At 37.8% G+C, this 18,280-nt stretch overlaps 1 protein-coding gene across 1 annotated transcript in view; it reads right to left on the bottom strand.

Annotated features, from left to right (window-relative positions):
- LTBP1 (latent transforming growth factor beta binding protein 1) overlaps positions 1–18,280 on the bottom strand; it is a 196,031-nt gene that overhangs the window by 63,201 nt on the left and 114,550 nt on the right. Inside the window, exons 10-18 of the mRNA XM_054162365.1 lie at positions 15,055–15,177; positions 14,019–14,186; positions 10,581–10,814; positions 8,651–8,673; positions 7,560–7,662; positions 6,868–6,966; positions 4,728–4,853; positions 2,363–2,488; positions 1,586–1,708 (exon numbers count right to left, since the gene is read on the bottom strand). Of these exons, the coding sequence (XP_054018340.1) occupies positions 1,586–1,708; positions 2,363–2,488; positions 4,728–4,853; positions 6,868–6,966; positions 7,560–7,662; positions 8,651–8,673; positions 10,581–10,814; positions 14,019–14,186; positions 15,055–15,177 (1,125 nt within the window). The remainder of the gene's footprint in view (positions 1–1,585; positions 1,709–2,362; positions 2,489–4,727; positions 4,854–6,867; positions 6,967–7,559; positions 7,663–8,650; positions 8,674–10,580; positions 10,815–14,018; positions 14,187–15,054; positions 15,178–18,280) is intronic.

Below are 18,280 nucleotides of genomic sequence, written 5' to 3'. Positions count from 1 at the left end.
TATGTGTCTCAAAACACACAACAGAAGTTTTCAGTCAAAATAAAATCCAAATGCTGCAAAGCTTAAAGAAATCACAAGAAGATCTTATAGGAATCCTTAATTACAATGCAATGACGTTCAGGTATGTCTGTAACACTACACAACAGACTCTGCAACAATATATATATCCATTCTTTATATTTCCCGGGCTAAGCCTGTGACAAAGCTTGTGTGAGTCAAGCTTGAAGGAAGAAGATGAGATGAGGGAGTGTAAGTGAACTGTGTTCACTGGGTGCCAGTTGGAGGATTCTTGCCTTTGTTTTTGAAGTGTGGAGGAGGTGGAAAGCAGTTATTTGTGGAATCTGGAATCTGTCAGTAAAGTGACTACAATGTGTAGGTGTAATGACAGTGATATGATTCTGTGAATGTGTCACTTCCTTGGTTTGATAGATTTAGTGTAGGAGGTTTTTTCCCTTAAGCAACCTTAAATAAATTCCAGCAGAGAGTTTCATTTCAGAAATTACATATTGTTAAGTTAAATGACAGAGAACTACCACCACACTATGTGGTAAAATACAAGCTAATAAGAAATTTGACATGCTGTGATATTCCAATTTCCAGCCTATTTTAATTGAAGATTCCCTACTGAAAGAGAAGATTTGGAAAAAGTGGTTGTAAGAGTGGAGTGTGAGACACATTTATTTAAACAAATGACTCAACATAAAGAGAAATCTTTTAGCAATGATCAGAGCAGCACATATATTCACAGCAGATTTAAACTGCTTGTTTGCTACGCAACCTTACAAGTTATCAACTTTACTCTGTCTTAAGTAACTTAAACTAAAGCATGAAGTAAACTACATTTGAAATGGGTGCCTGTGATCTTTAGTTCACAATTCAAGCTGAAAATTAATAAAAGAGAAGGAAAAAAGGCAAAAATATCATGCTTAAAAATAATGTGAAGTTCGTCCTAGAAGCTCTTGCAACATGAAATGCCTGCTAGATACATATTTCCTATATAGAGAAAAGTCAACTTTATCATTTGCTAACTGCTATAATACAGGAAAAATTATACATTTCTGGGTTCTGAGCCAGAAACTTGGTAAAATATGCAGGGAGGGACTAACAATTAATAACTAACTAACAAGTTAAGAGATGGCAAGAGATGTGTACAGGGGAAATTAAATGACCTGAAGGCAAATTAAACAAAGAAAGTAGCTATGAGTGAAATATAGCAGTAAGATTAAGATGGATAAATTACCCATGGAAATAAGCAAAGAGTGGGATGGGGAAAGGGAAATCTGAACACAAAAATATATAAAGCCACTGTGCCAAGACATTCCATCTGAAAACAAACATCCAAATGGAAACTGAAAGAAATTACAAGAAATATAACAGGTACAAAAATACTGAGTTAAACATGAAAAAAAAATCTGTGTTGAATTATTTTAATATTTCTGCCTAATGGCCAGACTTCTTCAAAAATAAGGAAATATATGTGATTTTTTCTGCTGGGACCAGTAACAGCAGTAAATGTGAATCAGTGGCTCATCCCATTGCAGTTTGACTTGGCAACTGTTACTGTTGGTGAAAAGTCCAAACCTACCTTCACATTCACCTCTCCTGTTCATTTGGTATCCACTGTCACAATATTCACATCTATATGACCCAACGGTATTTACACAAAAGCCTTCCCCACAAGTATGAGGTCTTGAACATTCATTAAAATCTGCAGATGAAAAAGAGAAGTTAACAGAAACTTTGCTTCACCATGAAATTACTGCATTTCCCCTATCCCCTGTTTTAACTAACATAACTAAGTAAGTTTGGATTTGTGAAGCTGTTTGCACACCACAGCCTCACGGCTGTTCTTACTGAGCAATTCCATCTTTACCTCCCTGCTTGTAGCTGCAGAGAGAATGAGATTTAGATACAACCAGGCTGTAGGAAGAAGGCCAGTGGGTAGCTCTGTGGTTGCACTAACCTAAGGAAGATCACAGACAGTTTAGGCTGTTGGTATTGCTCTGTGAAGTCTGTTATCTGTTTGCAGCTGTATTTAAGCTGTGTATGTTTGTTACAGCTGCGAGAGATTAAAAGTTTTGGGTATTTGTATTTTCCACCACAGAAGGTGTTTTTACTAAATGGTAAATAAGCACAATACTGAACAAATTCTTGGGTTTTAACAAATAATAATTTTGAAAATCAGTGGGACCTACTCAAATGTTTTCCTTACCACAATACCTGGTGAGAGCATGCTAGAAACACTTTGACATGAGTCCAGTATCAATAACGCTGAGGAAAAAAACTGAAAAAGGAACTGTGGCACGGTTCAGACAAGCTTCTTCATTAATTTTTATTTTCTATAAAGGACATCAGTAATTACCAACACAGTCGGTTCCATCTTCACTGGCCATGAATCCAGCTTGGCAAATACATAGGAAACTTCCTTCTGTATTTTCACAGCGTCCAAGGGAACAGAGGTGGGGTGCCTGATTACACTCATTAATATCTAGAAAAGAAATAAAAGCATAAGACTACAGAATAACACATTTAATTGTGACTCCTTTAGTGCATTCTATGCTATGCTTTTGAAAAGACTGATCCAGTATTTACTTCAACTAGATCCAAAAGTATGCTTCCTCTCCCTCAGAACGGCAAAAAAAAAAAAAAGCATTCAATAGTTTGGGTTGGAAAAAAAATGCACTTGTGGCCTTAGAGGATAAGAACATTGCACTAGCCTGAAGCATGTGAAATGATTGCTACTCAAATCACCTCAGTTTAAGAAGGAGATTGAGACACTTGAGCATGTCCAGAGAAGGGCAACAAGGCTGGTGAGAGGCCTTGAGCACAAGCCCTATGAGGAGAGGCTGAGGGAGCTGGGGTTGTTTAGCCTGGAGAAGAGAAGGATCAGGGGTGACCTCATTGCCCTCTACAACTACCTGAAAAGTAATTGTAGACATAGAATACATAGAATAGAATACATAGAATAAACCAGGTTGGAAGAGACCTTCAAGATCATCGCGTCCAACCCATCAACCAATCCAACTCCGCCCAAGCAACTAACCCACAGCACCAAGTACCCCGTCAAGTCTTCTCCTAAAAACCTCCAGTGATGGCGACTCCACCACCTCCCCAGGCAGCCCATTCCAATGTGCAATCACTCTTTCTGTATAGAACTTTTTTCTAACATCCAGCCTGTATCTCCCCTGGCGCAGCCTGAGACTGTGTCCTCTTGTTCTGGTACTGCTTGCCTGGGAGAAGAGACCAACATCCGTCTGTCTACAACCTCCCTTCAGGTAGTTGTAGAGAGTAATAAGGTCACCCCTCAGTCTCCTCTTCTCCAGGCTAAGCAACCCCAGCTCCCTCAGCCTCTCCTCGTAGGGCTTATGTTCCAAACCCCTCACCAACTTTGTTGCTCTTCTCTGGACTCGTTCCAGCAAGTCAACATCCTTCCTAAACTGAGGGGCCCAGAACTGGACACAGTACTCGAGGTGCGGCCTAACCAGTGCAGTGTACAGGGGCAGAATGACCTCCCTGCTCCTGCTGGCCACACTGTTCCTGACAGGAGAGGCTTGGTCTCTTCTCCCAGACAACCAGCACCAGAACAAGGGGACACAGTCTCAAGCTGCACCAGGGGAGGTTTAGACTCAAGGTGAGGAGAAAGTTCTTCACTGAGCGAGTCGTTCATCATTGGAAGGTGCTGCCCAGGGAGGTGGTGGAGTCACCGTCCCTGGAGGTGTTCAAGAGGAGACTGGACGTAGCACTTGGTGCCATGGTCTAGTCGTGAGGTCTGTCGAGACAGGTTGGACTCAATGATCCTTGGGGTCTCTTCCAACCTTAGTTATACTGTGATACTATACTGAGTACAAGCCGAGCACTCAAGCACAAATCATTAAATACTTCCAGTTCATCCAAATTGTGTTAAAATTGCCATTTGTCTGTGTGTGAGTGTAAACTAATTTTTTTAATACAGTAGTTGCACCTGATAGCATGTGTACCAGGGTGAAGTGACTGAACATTTTGTAGCATGACGATAGCATGTAATATGGTAACACAATATAATAAGCTCTTTCTGATGCAAGTTACAGAGGAACCAGCATAGTCTGAGTGAAGTAAAGATAGTGATACATCTGCTTCCAAATCTGAAGTGGCTTATGTACAGCCAGTCTGGGCTCTGCTTCATGTTCATCTGAGCTGTCTGTTCCAGAACTTGCTAGTTTAGAAGGGGATAAAGACCTCACTTTGCAGATGTACTTTGGGGATGTTTAGGACATACTTTCTCTTTTCAGTAGAAGGTTGAAAGGAAAGACTTAACAGAATGAGTGGATTCAGTCCAGCTGCAGAGCTGGTAGCTGGGTAAATCGTTCCAAGAAGCAGGCACTAATTCAATCATTCTTTCTCCAAACAGAAGTGTATTACTTCCTAGCAGTCTGATGATTTTAGATACCTCATATAAAGCTGAGAAGAGATGGTCTCTCTAATCAGTTTTTCTCTTGTCTTACAATGGGAAAAGCTTTCATTCATTTTAGTCAAATTCATGTTCAGTTCTGAGCAGCTGAAAGGTTATATCAGAGACTAGCCGGCAAATTTTATTTGACATACAAAACCCAGTTTCTGTGTAGTTTGGAAGCATTCAGTAGAGGAAGCAACTCCTGACTGCTCTGTAGCATATTTTCCCTGACCAGACTCTACATTTCAAGCACTTTATAGCATGGTTATTTCAGAGTTTTGAAAGCATCAATTCATACCAAAGCACTTTGTCTGCTGATCATTTAGTTTGTACCCCTCATAGCAGATGCAAGTGTATCCCACAGGCAAATTAACACAGTGTCCTGCTCCACAGATATCAGGATTAACTGTACATTCGTTGATTTCTGTGCAAACAAACAAACAAAAAAGTGCAATGTTAAAACCTCTCACATAGTTCCCTGAAAGCACAATATTCTGCAATCCAAGTAGAAAGATCAGGCCTGAAAACATCTTTAAATAAAGTTTCTGACTTCTGAGTTTCTGTAATGGAAGAATCTAGAAACCATCTAGGCTTTTCCTACTGACATATTTTCATTTCCTATCCAAGACCCATAAATGAGTACATAAAAAATAAAGTAACATGAAGAGAATATAAAATCAAAAATTATATATTTTAACTTTGCATTGAAAGTTAAGAAAATAACTTTTGTGGATTTCTGATTATTTTTACAGAATTCTCATCTGTTACTGGCTAGGATATATTTTGTAAAGCAAGGAGATTCAGATACAGGCAGTGCTGGACGCTAAACCCATACAGCAGTTTTAGAAATTCTAAAAGTATATGTGTTACTGCAAAAAAAGCCAAACCCCAAACACTAGTGACCTTGCTTAGTTGCAATTTAAACTAAGGTTATACAGCAGCATGAAATCATGATTCCTGAAAAAGAAGTTATCTGTAAATAACAAACATTTATCTAGGTTACATTTAAATTTAACTAAATCTTAAAGTATGGTATTAATACATTCAGAAACTTCTCAACTTTAACAGCATATGGGGTTTTCAATCCAAATTAGGATTTTTGTCCTGCAAGTCCTGCTTCACTTGTATTTTACTCTCTCTCATGTATCTGAACAACACTTGGAACCGTATCTGAATAAGATTGATTTGTTTGTTTACAGCACAGAGCAATTTCTAGTTCCACTCCCTTTCTTTAGGAAAGAAAAAACAGTGGGACATGGAAAAGGACCATTTTGGGGTTTTTCTACTACCATTCTAACTGATGCGAGTTCCCAGCAGAGTAACTTCCTTTCTCTGTAAAGCTGGAGCTGGCTGTCAGAAGGGGCAGAGCCACAGTAAAGCCAGCTCCTACATTCTCACTAGACAATCACCTTTGATAGAACGTTCATATGGGCTTGATGAACTGTAGCTATAGGCAATTGAAGGGGGCAGCTGTATGCCTACAGAAGGACAGGATACTTTCTGCCCTTACAGTAGATTCAGGAAGATTTAACTGCAGACAGATTTATGTTTGAAATAACTGGGTGACTTAGACCCTGCACATGTTGTGTGTAACTCAAGCCCAGTCCTGCATGAAGGAGAGCTTTCTCTGAAGAATTAAACTTCTATTACAGCACGTGTAATTCCTCACTATGAATGCAAACAGGAAAGCCTCTTGGAAGGCCCAGATTCCTCTAACATGTACAATACTGCATCTTAAAGTATTTACCTGAATATTGCAATTATTTCAAAGCCTGTGCTAATTCTGAGAAACTAACCTAGGCGACACTGCAATGCTCTCATATATATACACACAGTACATGCACCTGTTTGTTTTAAAATTTACAGTAAGTGAAATTTTCATGCTTTTTGGACACAGTCACCACTTAGGCTCAGCTATGACAGGAACATTACTTGCATTTCTGTTATTGTCACTTGACACAGCTTTAGTGCTTTAAAAAAAGGAAGAAAGACAAACAGCAAAAAACATTTCAAAATGGATCTTACAGTAACTCATCTGCTTTTTGCAGAACATGCTGATCTACATCCCACAATCTACATCCTTCAAAGAACATGAATATATGTACAGACTATCTAAAGGCCTGACTTTTATCCAAGAAGTCCTCAGTTCTGGACTTTGATTTCAGCTGATGTAATCTGAGATGGAATTATTAATTTTTCCTTCTATAATTTATTTGTGGGCACAAAACCAGCAGGTACATCCTGGCTGGGCCCAGTCCTAGCTCTGTTGACAGTACTCTCATTGCAGTGCTGCTTTGTACTTTCTGTGCCTCTTTATGGTATTCCCTTCTATTCTACAGCGGCCTTCTCTTTGCTATCATTATTCAGAAGAAGCATGGAACAAATTACAGTGTCAGGAAGTCAATAATTATTTTAGTTCTAAAAAGGAAGTACAATACCTGTAACTTGAGTAGGTGCAATTACTTGACTGGCACTTGAAGTAGAGACTTCAGGAGCAACTTCAACAGGCAGAGGAGGAGATGTTTTCTCAATCACTACTGTGACATGGAATAGAAATCAATCACATCCAAAAAACACCCCTTAAAGCATTCAAGAAGACCAACCCCTTAAAAAATTCACACTTGATACTGAATGAGCCAGATGCTATGGAGCTTTTCATTAGTTTATATTGCTTAGATCTGGAGCAGAATAAATAGCTCAGTTTTCCATCATTCTACTGCTTGTGAAAAAATATGAGGTGCTAAAGAAAGCAGGCACAACAGTAAAACTTTTCCAGCAAAATTTATGTGTAAAACTAAAAGAAGGCACCTAAGGAAGGCTTCCTCTTCAAAGGGGTAGAAGACCTCAACTCTGCTGACATTAAAATTCCCACGTATGCAATGCAGGGTATCACTTTTGTCTAAAATACGTCTTTGCCTCCTAATAAGTCACCCAGCCAATATCAACCTCCCAATTCCTCCTACTTCAGCTTCCATGATTTTTTTTTTTTTCCTGTATTTTGCTCATGGAAAAATTGCTTATGAAGCTGAGATCAAGTTTGTATTAACTTCTGTTACAATTGCTACCTTCCCATTCTTTGAAGAATTGTAAGCACTTTCTCATACTAAAAGACAAGTCAAGAACAAATTACCTGGAAATTGGGGATGCAGGTTAATTGTTGAAATTCCAGGTGAAAGCTGAGGCTGCCCAGGCTCTAGATTAGGCTGCTTTTCTTGATCAAAGGAAGCCAGTTCCTAAAAGAATGATTACAAATTTACATTCTGAAAACATTCTCTTAATTCAGCTATCATAACAACTCACAAACTCCTGTCTTGAGAAACTGGTAACATTCTCATGAGCAGCTATGGATAGTAGAACATTCACTATCACAAATTTAAGGCTGAAAGGACATGGAATACTCTGTTCACATGATGGCACAAAATTTCACAGTGGTTTTCTTTGAAGCAGCCATTTCATGGAACTTCCAGTTGTATTTTTTGCTTTATTACTCCATAGCTCTCCCATCCTCTTGTCTTTGTAAGAGTATTTAACTGCAGTTCAGCATCACACAAAGGTACATAATCACATATGTCTATAAGCTTTTGACTACTGTGAAAGGTTCTCCCTTAGATATTGCATTGATCATCTTGTTTTCAAAGAAGTGTTAAATGCTTCTAAGTCTTTAGCAAAATGAAATTAAGTACAGCTGCAGTTATTCCCAACAAATCCTATTATCTTCAGCACAGAGAACCTGGAACTACTAGTATGAGGGAATTAACATATATACAGACCTGCACTTCTCCCCTGAATACAAAGCAACCCTAAAAAATCAGGAAAGTAACTGAGGCAGTAATACAAATCTCTTAAGCAAGTGCTGCAAATGCCTCATATTGTTTCTTTTGAATTAATTTTCTTTATCTGTCATTATCCAGGGCTCTCCTTTATCCTGTCTACATTTTTCAATATCCTCTTTAATATACAGGTTCCAGAACAGGATAGAACAATATAGTACTAGACCCTCCACTAAAATGAGGTTAAAGTTATCTCCTTCCTGTACCTTACTACCTGCCTGCTGTATACAATAACAGTAACACAAACTCTCTCTGCCTCAAGGTTTGCTCTGTAAGTCTACAATGAGTTGCCTGTTCCTTAGAAACCTTCAATCCTTTTCAGAGTTACCATATCACATCTCATTGACATTCTCTGCATAGTAATTCCCAGGTAAATCACATCATGTTTTACCTGATCAGGGGCTGCAGTTGCCACTGAAACCAGAAGGAAAAAAGAAAAAAAAAAAAAGAAAATTAATCAATCTTTACATGAAATTTACTTACACATTCTATTTAAAATGCAAGCACATTTGAAAGTAGTTGTTGCCATTGCAGAATAATCTCAGGCTCTAACTTTATTCCAAAATGGTGCAAACTTGATATTCCTGAAGCAAGTGTAAAAACTAACCTTGAAACCAGAATAAGATTCTACATTCTGACCAATGCTTATAATTATTTACTTAGGATTCAGCTACCTTGAAGGGTTCTTATTTGTTTGTTTCCTTTGAAAAAAATCTTAAAAACCTCACAGGTTATTAACTCAATGACTAAACTTTCAAAATTCCTTCCTAGGGATATCAACATTTGCAATTATTTTAAAGGTAAATTAATATCACCATGATATATAACTACCCCTATAAAAAATTGTGCTAATTTATGACAGGGGGGGAATCAATTTCTGAAGGGTGCTTCTTTAGGCAAACAAAAGTGGTATGAGCTCTTTTTTATCTCCAAAAAAAATTTGTTTTCCACTGCACTTTGCCTTTTTTTAATTTGCATTCTAATGATTAAAATCTATATGCTTCTGTAAAAAAAATTAACACTTTTTTTCCTTCTTCTTTCTTCTTCCTTTTTTCTTTTTTTTAAGTAACACTGCTCTTGCTCCAGTTTCTTCAGTACTAGCAGGGAAGTGGATTATGAGATCTGGAAGACCTTTTAGTATAATCTCAAAAATTTCAAATCCAAAAATGGAATATAAAACTTAAATGTGTACACATCATTACTGGCTTAAAGTAAGTATATTTTAAAAATTTTTTAATTTAAACCACAAAATAATTTTTTCTCCAGCTTCTCAGCATTTTGAGATTTCCTAGAGTGTGGCAACCTTTCCAATTCCTCAAGTAATATTTTAGCAATGATACACCACTTTTCCGCACTTTGTAACACAGAAAAGAAGAGAGTGATATGTGAGATTTTATAATCCAACAGTCTGTTAAGGAGTTTATTTTTCTCTCCAGATTCAGCTTTGCTCCATTTTCTTTTTGAAAGCAAAACTAGCATAGAGATTTTAACTGGGAAGTAACATGGCGCACGGAATTTTGCTAAGTCAGCTGACTAAAACTCTTTCTAATAACAGTCTGACATACAGATACATAACTGCTACCTGGAAATATCCTATTAATTAATCAAGACCACAAAAGGGTTCTTCAGCACTGCATTTCTACAGTTAGTTTGCTGGCAATATATTCATAATGAAGCTTCTTTCTGCATTCCTTTGCTTCTGCATTTGTTTTAAAAACAGAGTCGGGACAATTGTGGCTACTACAAGTTCTTATAAGACCTTGCAGAAAGCAAAGTCTGAGGAAAATATCTTAGTGGAGTCAACTATTTGTTAAACAGTCCAGCAAAGAGGGGCTGATCAAACAGGCTCACACCGAGGGAACGCGCAGCTGCAGGTGTGAGAGCAGACCACATGAAGAGGATGCACACCCACATCAGGTGGTGCTCATCTACAGGATTCGATAGAAGGAAGGTGAAAACCACTTAGCTTCTGCCACCCTGAACACGAGTAAATCAAAGCATGAGTTGAGTCCTTTCTTACAAGTTGGAGATTATAAATATATTTTAAAATGTCTTACAACAAGTATTTGCTATTTCCTATCATAAAAATTAATGACATTAAAGTGGTCTCTCTCTCCATGGTGTTCTTGGCATCTGGCAGGACCTAACCATAAAATTTCAGAAGTCACTCATGCAGTACAATACACTCCACAACATGGAGTGCTCTGCTGCGGGAAGTGATGCCTCTTTGTCCTGCACCATACGCAGGTACATCACAAAGAAACATACCACCGATGACACACGCACACAAATACAGAAAGACTACATGTTTCCACTCTCACCTTCTTGCACAGCCGTGTCAGTCTCACTTTTCTGTGAGAAGGTTAGTGCCTCCACCGGCTCTTCCTTTGCTGGGAGAGGTGGAGGAGAAGTACCTTTAGCAACAGGTTGAGTAATCGGGTTCTTGCCAATGACAGGTGGCTGTACTCTAACTGCAGGGTGATGATAAAGCTTGTTTCTGTGAGGGCCAGAAACCGTATAACCCATTCCACCAGGGCAGATTTCCTTAAAAGCAGCTAGATTTGGGATGGGAAAATATTCCTTTTAGGAGTCTAAAAGTGCAATATGTTGACATAGTGGAAAACATAACAACTACCACTAATAAATTTAATCTCATATTCTATAAACATTTTTACAAAAACCTAAAGATGAGCTATGCATTGCATGCGGATATGAATGAGCACTCTCCCAAAAGGATGTTCTGGCTGCTGTTCCCAGAAGGTTTCCACTCCAGATTACCATAATGTTTAACCATTATGTTTAACCTATCATTATATCTAGATAATTTTTTTTGTATTAATCCTCTTCAAACAGTATATCCTTTCTGACTATGAATATGCAAATTTTCATCCTCATGATCGCCGTTCCTTGCATAAGGAATGAAGGTCACTATGTCTATCAATATTCTTTTTGAAGAAACCAAAGGATAAAAGCTCACCATCCCTGTACTAAAGCAGAAGATTACCAACCAGTAACAATATTCATTCACAGGATCCTATTTGACTACATCAGGGGTCTCATACCAGCCAGAATCCAAATTTCACTGAATTGATTAAGCCTTTGCTCTTCAGTGGGCTGGATTAAAAAAAGGATGGGGATCATTAAAAGCCAAATCACCACTGAAAGAGAGGGAAATTATCTCATTCATACAGCTGCTACAGAAAAAGGTAATGAAAGTCAGGCAGCGGCACCTGCTCTGATCTATGCAGTTGCTCTACATGAGCATCAGGTATTGCAGTTACAGTGGAAAATTATAATTCAAAAGAAATACAAGGGAGCCTTCCTCCCCATCAAAGATAATAGCTATGATCCTGTCAGGGACAGGGAAACCTTCAGGAGTCTCGAGAGGGTAGTTTTTCATGGTCCTTATCACCCTAGGTATAGCTATGTTGGGATGAAACACCAAAGATTTAGTCTCCCATATGCCTGATGTAATTTTTAACAGCCTCTTAAGAGGTGTATGGAATAAGGCACTGGTGAGTTCACAAATTCTACTTTGAATACATCAGGGTTTTAAAATAAATTAGCATCTAAAATAAACCCACAAAATACTAGCTATAGCTACTCCACAGATTAATTAAATTATACAATAAATATCAGTATGCAATAATTGCATATCATGTTCTGATGGTGCTGCAGTAATAGAAAAGCTAAAGGGTCAAACTGATTCAATTCAGTGGCTTCAGAATAACTAACTACTTTTTGTTAGGAAATGCTATTATCAAAACTTGCCACATAAACACCTAGTCAAGGGCAGTAATTCTGGTCAAAGGAGGAAAACAAGGAAAGTTTGAAGCCTGTCCCTTCAGAATCATACTAAGAATGAAGGAAATAATGCTTTGGGTCATAGTCTCTCAAATGCAGAACAGAAATGTGAGCTTTATTCTACCACAGTTCTGATAAGGGTTTTCAGCACTCTCTTTTGAGGCTGTTCTACTTTGTACAAATATTTAAATAGATATCAGGGAATGAGATAATTGCTTTTTAATCCACTCTTACATTAACATTGGATGCTGCAATACATACATTACCCCATTCTGGAGTATCTCACTTTCACACATTTTTCATAGAAAACTCTGAAAGATTATGAATTAAACCTGTCCTAGAAAGGAACATATTTTTAAATCATTAAATTTGTCACGAAATGGGAAACATGTTTCCTACACAGCTCATCAGAATTTTCCCACTCAGTTTTCTTCTCTGAAGTCTTTTCTTAAAAAAAAAAAATAAAAAAAAAAATCACTAAAAGAATCAATTCCACAGAATAGTCAACAATGTAGTTTCTATGACAAGGAAGTAGTCAACAAAACAGATATATTCTTTGCTCCAGGATACACAAATCTGAGCATAAAGGCTTATTCAATATTCTCACATGTACAGCATTTGCATTTAAATTGCAAGTCATCTGAAGAGAGTATTTTTTTTCTCTGCCAGAAAGCCATAGAAAGATTATTTATCTGAAAGTGAACCATACTTAAAACACCTTTATCAGTGATCTAGTAACCCAATGGTCATGCAGGAAACAATGGCTTCAAAAATCAATTTAAGTGCTCAAAAATGGTCACTTCCATTTCTGTAAGCCTAAGTTTAAAAAGTAAGCAATCTGCTGCTCTCGTGTCTCCAATGCTAACTCTGGATTTTCCAAAGCTGCTATCTACTTCTAAAAATCTGAATATTGACAAAATACTCCAGAGAAATACATGACCTGTATCATAACAGCGACACCTGTAGCAGTAACTTCAGTAAGAACAGTAGATTACCGTTACAGATACTTGTGCTAAAATACTAAACGGTCTGGACGTCATGTACATTGCAATAAGCAACGATGCTTTAAAACAAACAAACAAACAAAGATTAATTTGACCATACATTTGGACAAAAAAGTAACATTGAAGTGATTTTGACTACAACTTTGGTTACTTAAGTTTTAAGCAAAATTGAGGAAGAGAAGATACTTGAAAACAGTTATCAGTATCTACATTATGTGGTACGTTACCCTATGAACAGCCTAAATAACAGTGGTGACCAAGCGAGCTCATATTTTCCACGTCCTTACATATTTATAAACCAGCAGGGCTCCAAGTGAACACTGACAATACAGGTGAGCTTTATGTATCAAGTAAGGAATTAAGTGAAAGGTGGCATGAAATGTTTAACCAGCAGTTTGTTGTTAAGAAGGCAACACTGTACTTAGCACATTCCTCAAAATGGATGGTAAAGATATGCACAAAGGTTGGAAAGAAGAGATACTCCCATATTTACCCCACTAACTGTAATGGAAACTACAACACATGACATTCTGTGACCAGTTCTCAAAAGCTGCTATCCTTTCATTGATGCCTTTAACAACTACAGAGTATTAATTAGATTTTACATTAATTTGTCTGTACCTGTAGTCAGAATTTAACGCACAATAGATTCATCTCCATGCTATGGAGCACCAAAGTTCAAGGACAAATTCTGAGATACAGACACTGCTAATCTGGAATTCTACCACAAATTACCAAAGACTTTTTAAAATGTTAAACTTTTATTTTCATTATCACAAATCCCTGTACAACAAAACTACTATGTATCTGAGTATTCCACAGTCATGTAGACAGTATTACTGATGGACGCTTCCCATTTAAAAATCAACGTTTGGATTTTAGATATCTTTTAAGTATGCACAACAAACCAGGTAGAGCGAAGAGCTTGTATTATGAGTGGGCAGTTCTTACCTGTCCCTGGAGGTGGACACTTCTCACAGTTTGGACCCCAGGCTTTGCCAACACTGCAACAGCAAAGCTGCTTGCTGAGCTGAACAGAAAGAGGATGCATGCATTGCTTTCCAGCACTAACAAACCGGTAGCAAGGTCCTTTCTCTTCAGCAACTATAGGATTATCAGCTGCAATGGAAGTGGAAGAGAGGATGGTACTGTTTACACAAAAAGCAAAACAAAGCAGTATTACCACCTGCCTCAATCTGTAATCACAACAGAAAACTCTTACTTTGCATCAAACGTCCCTGAATTCTAACTCATCCTAGACCAAAGATAAAAAGTGTTTAAAAGAATAAATACAAATAAATTCCAAACCAGCAGCTGTCATGCTGCCACAATAAAACTCAGATGAGGAGCTTAGGAAATTAGGTATTTTCCAATTTAAACATTCTTCCCTAAAAGCTGAGAATTTAGTTGTTCTCTATCCCTTCTTTTCTTCTTGAGGCAGTTAATTCTCAAACCAATTACAAGCTGATTAACACAAGAAAACGTCTGCATCCATGCTGTTTTACTTTTTCTTTCTTCTAATTATTTCTTAATTTTTAATCCTTCTTAATTAGAAGGAAAATGTGCCAAGTATCATTCTGGGCTGACTGTTTAGTAACAGAAGCTACCCAGGTCAAAGCTGCAGAATTGGAAGAGGGGTGGGCAGGACACAAAGATGATTGACTGGGGAACTAGCAGAGACAAAGGAAAAAACCATTGTGAACAAGGAGAACTCCAGGCTGGTAAGAAAGACCGAATGCGTGTTTTGTGACAAGAAACCCAGGAAAAGATGGCAAGCATTTCAGATAGGCACTGGTGGAGACAAAAGCTGCCAGGACAAAGAGAGAGAAAACAGGCATGAGCACTGAGACTGACTAAACAGAGTAAGTGAGGATGTGGTGACAGCAAAAAAGACAGAGACAACTTGAAAGAATAAGGACCAGCCAAACAAATCCTCATCTAAAGTGCAAGTAAGTCTCTGTTTTGGTACTTTAACACCATTACTTACGTATGCATCTTGAGAGGGTAGGATCTGGCACAAATCCCATTTTGCAGGTACACCTATAGCTGCCCATGGTATTCAAGCACTCTCCATTAGGGCATATACCCTGTAACTGACACTCATTGATATCTGTGGGAAAATTGGAAATAATCAGATACTGAAACATGTTTTGTTGTTCTCCTTTCTTCAGATGCTATCTTTTTTTAAATTTGTGCAGGAGAACTATTACACTCTGACACTTTTTCCCATACTGGCAACACCACTGAGAACGTTAACAAAAAACTAATTACATTTATACATCATTCTCAAGTACTCCGAATTAACAAAATAAATACACTTTGAATGGCTTATTAATCCCTGCTTTATAGACTACATGATTGCTTGTACAGTCAAACACAACACACAAGAGCAATGTATATTTTATACAAGATGGAACACCACTTGGCACATTAAATACAGTTTTTGTTAGTATTTGTATTAAGTAGAGCCTGAAGGTTCATTGTGCTGGAAGAAGTACAATGGAAAAATACAGTCTCTAGCCTAAAGAGCTTACCATTTTAATAGCAAGAATGTGCTTCAGGAAGCACAGACCACATGTTATATGGAGTGAGAAGGACTGCATCCATGGGAACACAATTTTGTAACAATTAACAACTGCTTTGATAAAGTTTGTCGTTACTACACTACCTCATCAGTGTCACTTTCAGAGTCTCACTAGGCCAAGCACTTGGGGGTGTATCTGTAATTCACTTAGCCACAGAATCACAGAATGGCAGGGGTTAGAAGGGACTTCTGGAGATAATCTAGTCCTGCCCCGCTGCTAACACAGGTATGCCTAGATCAGGTTGCACAGGAATATCTCCAGGCAGGTTTTGAAATCCTCAGAGCAGCAGACTACACAACCTCTCTGGGCAGCCTCTTCCAATGCTCCTTAGAATAGGACCTGTCTGGCAATCATCTGGATACCATCTGTAACTAAGTCAGCCAAACTAGGATTTTGTTTCAGGAGACAGTAACGATGTGGCTTGCACCAATAACCAAAACCTTAAAATAGAAAAATAATACAAAACCCAATGCCCCCCTCAACCTGTAATTGTCTCTGTCATAAATTGTCATGTCTCCTCTTTCAGAAAAACAGAGACAGCACATTTAAACAGACATACTTTACAATATTTACATGGCACTATTTCTACACAGGACTTACCTTGCCTATCCTTAAGCTAGGGAAAATTGCCTGTCTTGCTGGGTAAATAGGTTACAAGTGGAAGCCAGATATTCCAGCCAGCTCCTTGGAAAACAGTTATTAGTGATCATTTTATCTAAAATGCATAGCATTTATTACCTTTCTTCTCAGATTTTATAAAACCTTCACCATTTTATTTGGCCTCATCACATGCTGCTGCCTGATTGAACACATTGATGAAGGTAAGGAGTATGTAAAACATAACAGATGTGCAGGAGTTTGCTTTTGGAAACCCACAGAAAAAATCACATTCCTGCCTTCTTCATTTTCCTCCACAAGTTTGGCTACCTGTCCCACTACACAGAAGCACAAACCTTCAGCTCACAGTACAGCAGACTAACAGTTGCTATGTCAGCTGCAATTTTCCCCAGATATTCAGTGCTGAGTTAATCCCTCAGCTCTTCCAATCCTGTACCTAATCTAGTATCTTGACACCACCTGGAACAACTTCACCTCTATGCATTTAGCCACACGTGACAAGGAGTGATAATTTATATCCTAGAAATCTGGATGAAATGTAATAGAAACCACGTGAATGTACAAAGGATCAGCTCTTCCTCAAACGAATTTTCAAGTGAAATTCCCAGACTACATGACTTTCTGACCTCAGACAGATGGAATGGTATAAGAATACAAAAATCTCCTAAAATTTCTCCTACAGCAGTTTATGTTTTGACTGATCCAGTCTTTGAACAGGAAGAGTAAGTAAGTAAAGGAGGATCTTATTTATGAATTGCATTAATACAAAATATTTAGTAAGACAGACTTCTCCTGATGCACTCATTTATTTTTTTTTTAAGAGAGTTTCTTCAGTTCTTCCTTTGTCCTGAAATCTCAAAATATAACTGGGGGCATCTGCCCAGTGAAAACTGATTCCAAGAGGAAGATCGGCATTGTTTCAATATAATTCATGATTTTTTGAAGGGGTGAACTTAAATCATAACAGCTAGCAGAAAATATAATTGAAACATCCCTAAATACTGATGCTGTTTTAAAGTTATTGGGAGGAAAGGACATCTTGCTAACCCTCCATTTTTGTACATCAAGTGTGACAAGGAACATAACGTTAAAGGAGACTGAAGTACCTAGAAGCCTATACAAAGAAAATTCCTGAACACTGAAGAAATCACTATAGAATTTTCTACCTGATGGTGTTTCGGGTTCTCAGATCAGTCCTCACATGCTAAACCATGGGACAATTCTACTTGCTTTGATGAAGTGCTGACTGTCACTAGAAGCAAGTTAGAGAAAGAGACAGTATGCTTTACTCTGAATACAGGAATAATCTCAGTATTTGGGTCATTTTCAACACAATTACAAATACATAATTTGCACATACACACAAAAAGTATGTCTCGATTTTGGAGGAAGAAGAAAGCAAGGAGATATTTGGAGATGAAAGAAAGATAATATAAAAATTTTTAAATTGATACATATTTTTAACAAGTATTGTGTGCTCTTTTATGCAAATCTGGAGTTTGTTTTTGGTCATTTAATATTAATTACTTGTTGTTGTGAAAGTAACAGTGAAAATAATTGCTCGCTTTCTACATTGCAATCGCCAGACATTATTAGACAACTTTCTCCCTTCATAAATTTTAAGCATACTGGTTTTGTTATAGGAAAATTAAACTATACTACTGGAAAGAAAATTGGAAGATATCTCCCAGGGGACAAACATAACACATCATTTTTTATTGTAACTTTACCTGGAATATATATCCATGTAGAATTATAAGAAATGTTGATTTGGCACTTTCCTGTCTAGAAGAATAACTACTATTCACAGAATCACCAAGGTTGGAAGAGACCTCAGAGATCATCAAGTCCAGCCTGTCACCACAGATCTCATGACTAAACCATGGCACCAAGTGCCATGTCCAATAGCCTCTTGAACACCTCCAGTGATGGTGACTCCACCACCTCCCTGGGCAGCCCATTCCAATGGCTAACAACTCTCTCAGTGAAGAACTTTCTCCTCACCTCAAG

This window comes from Dryobates pubescens, chromosome 6, assembly GCF_014839835.1.
Source record: "Dryobates pubescens isolate bDryPub1 chromosome 6, bDryPub1.pri, whole genome shotgun sequence".
Taxonomy (NCBI): Eukaryota; Metazoa; Chordata; class Aves; order Piciformes; family Picidae; genus Dryobates; species Dryobates pubescens.
The sequence above is the reverse complement of the archived record's forward strand: the minus strand, read 5'-3'. Positions and strand labels throughout refer to the sequence as shown.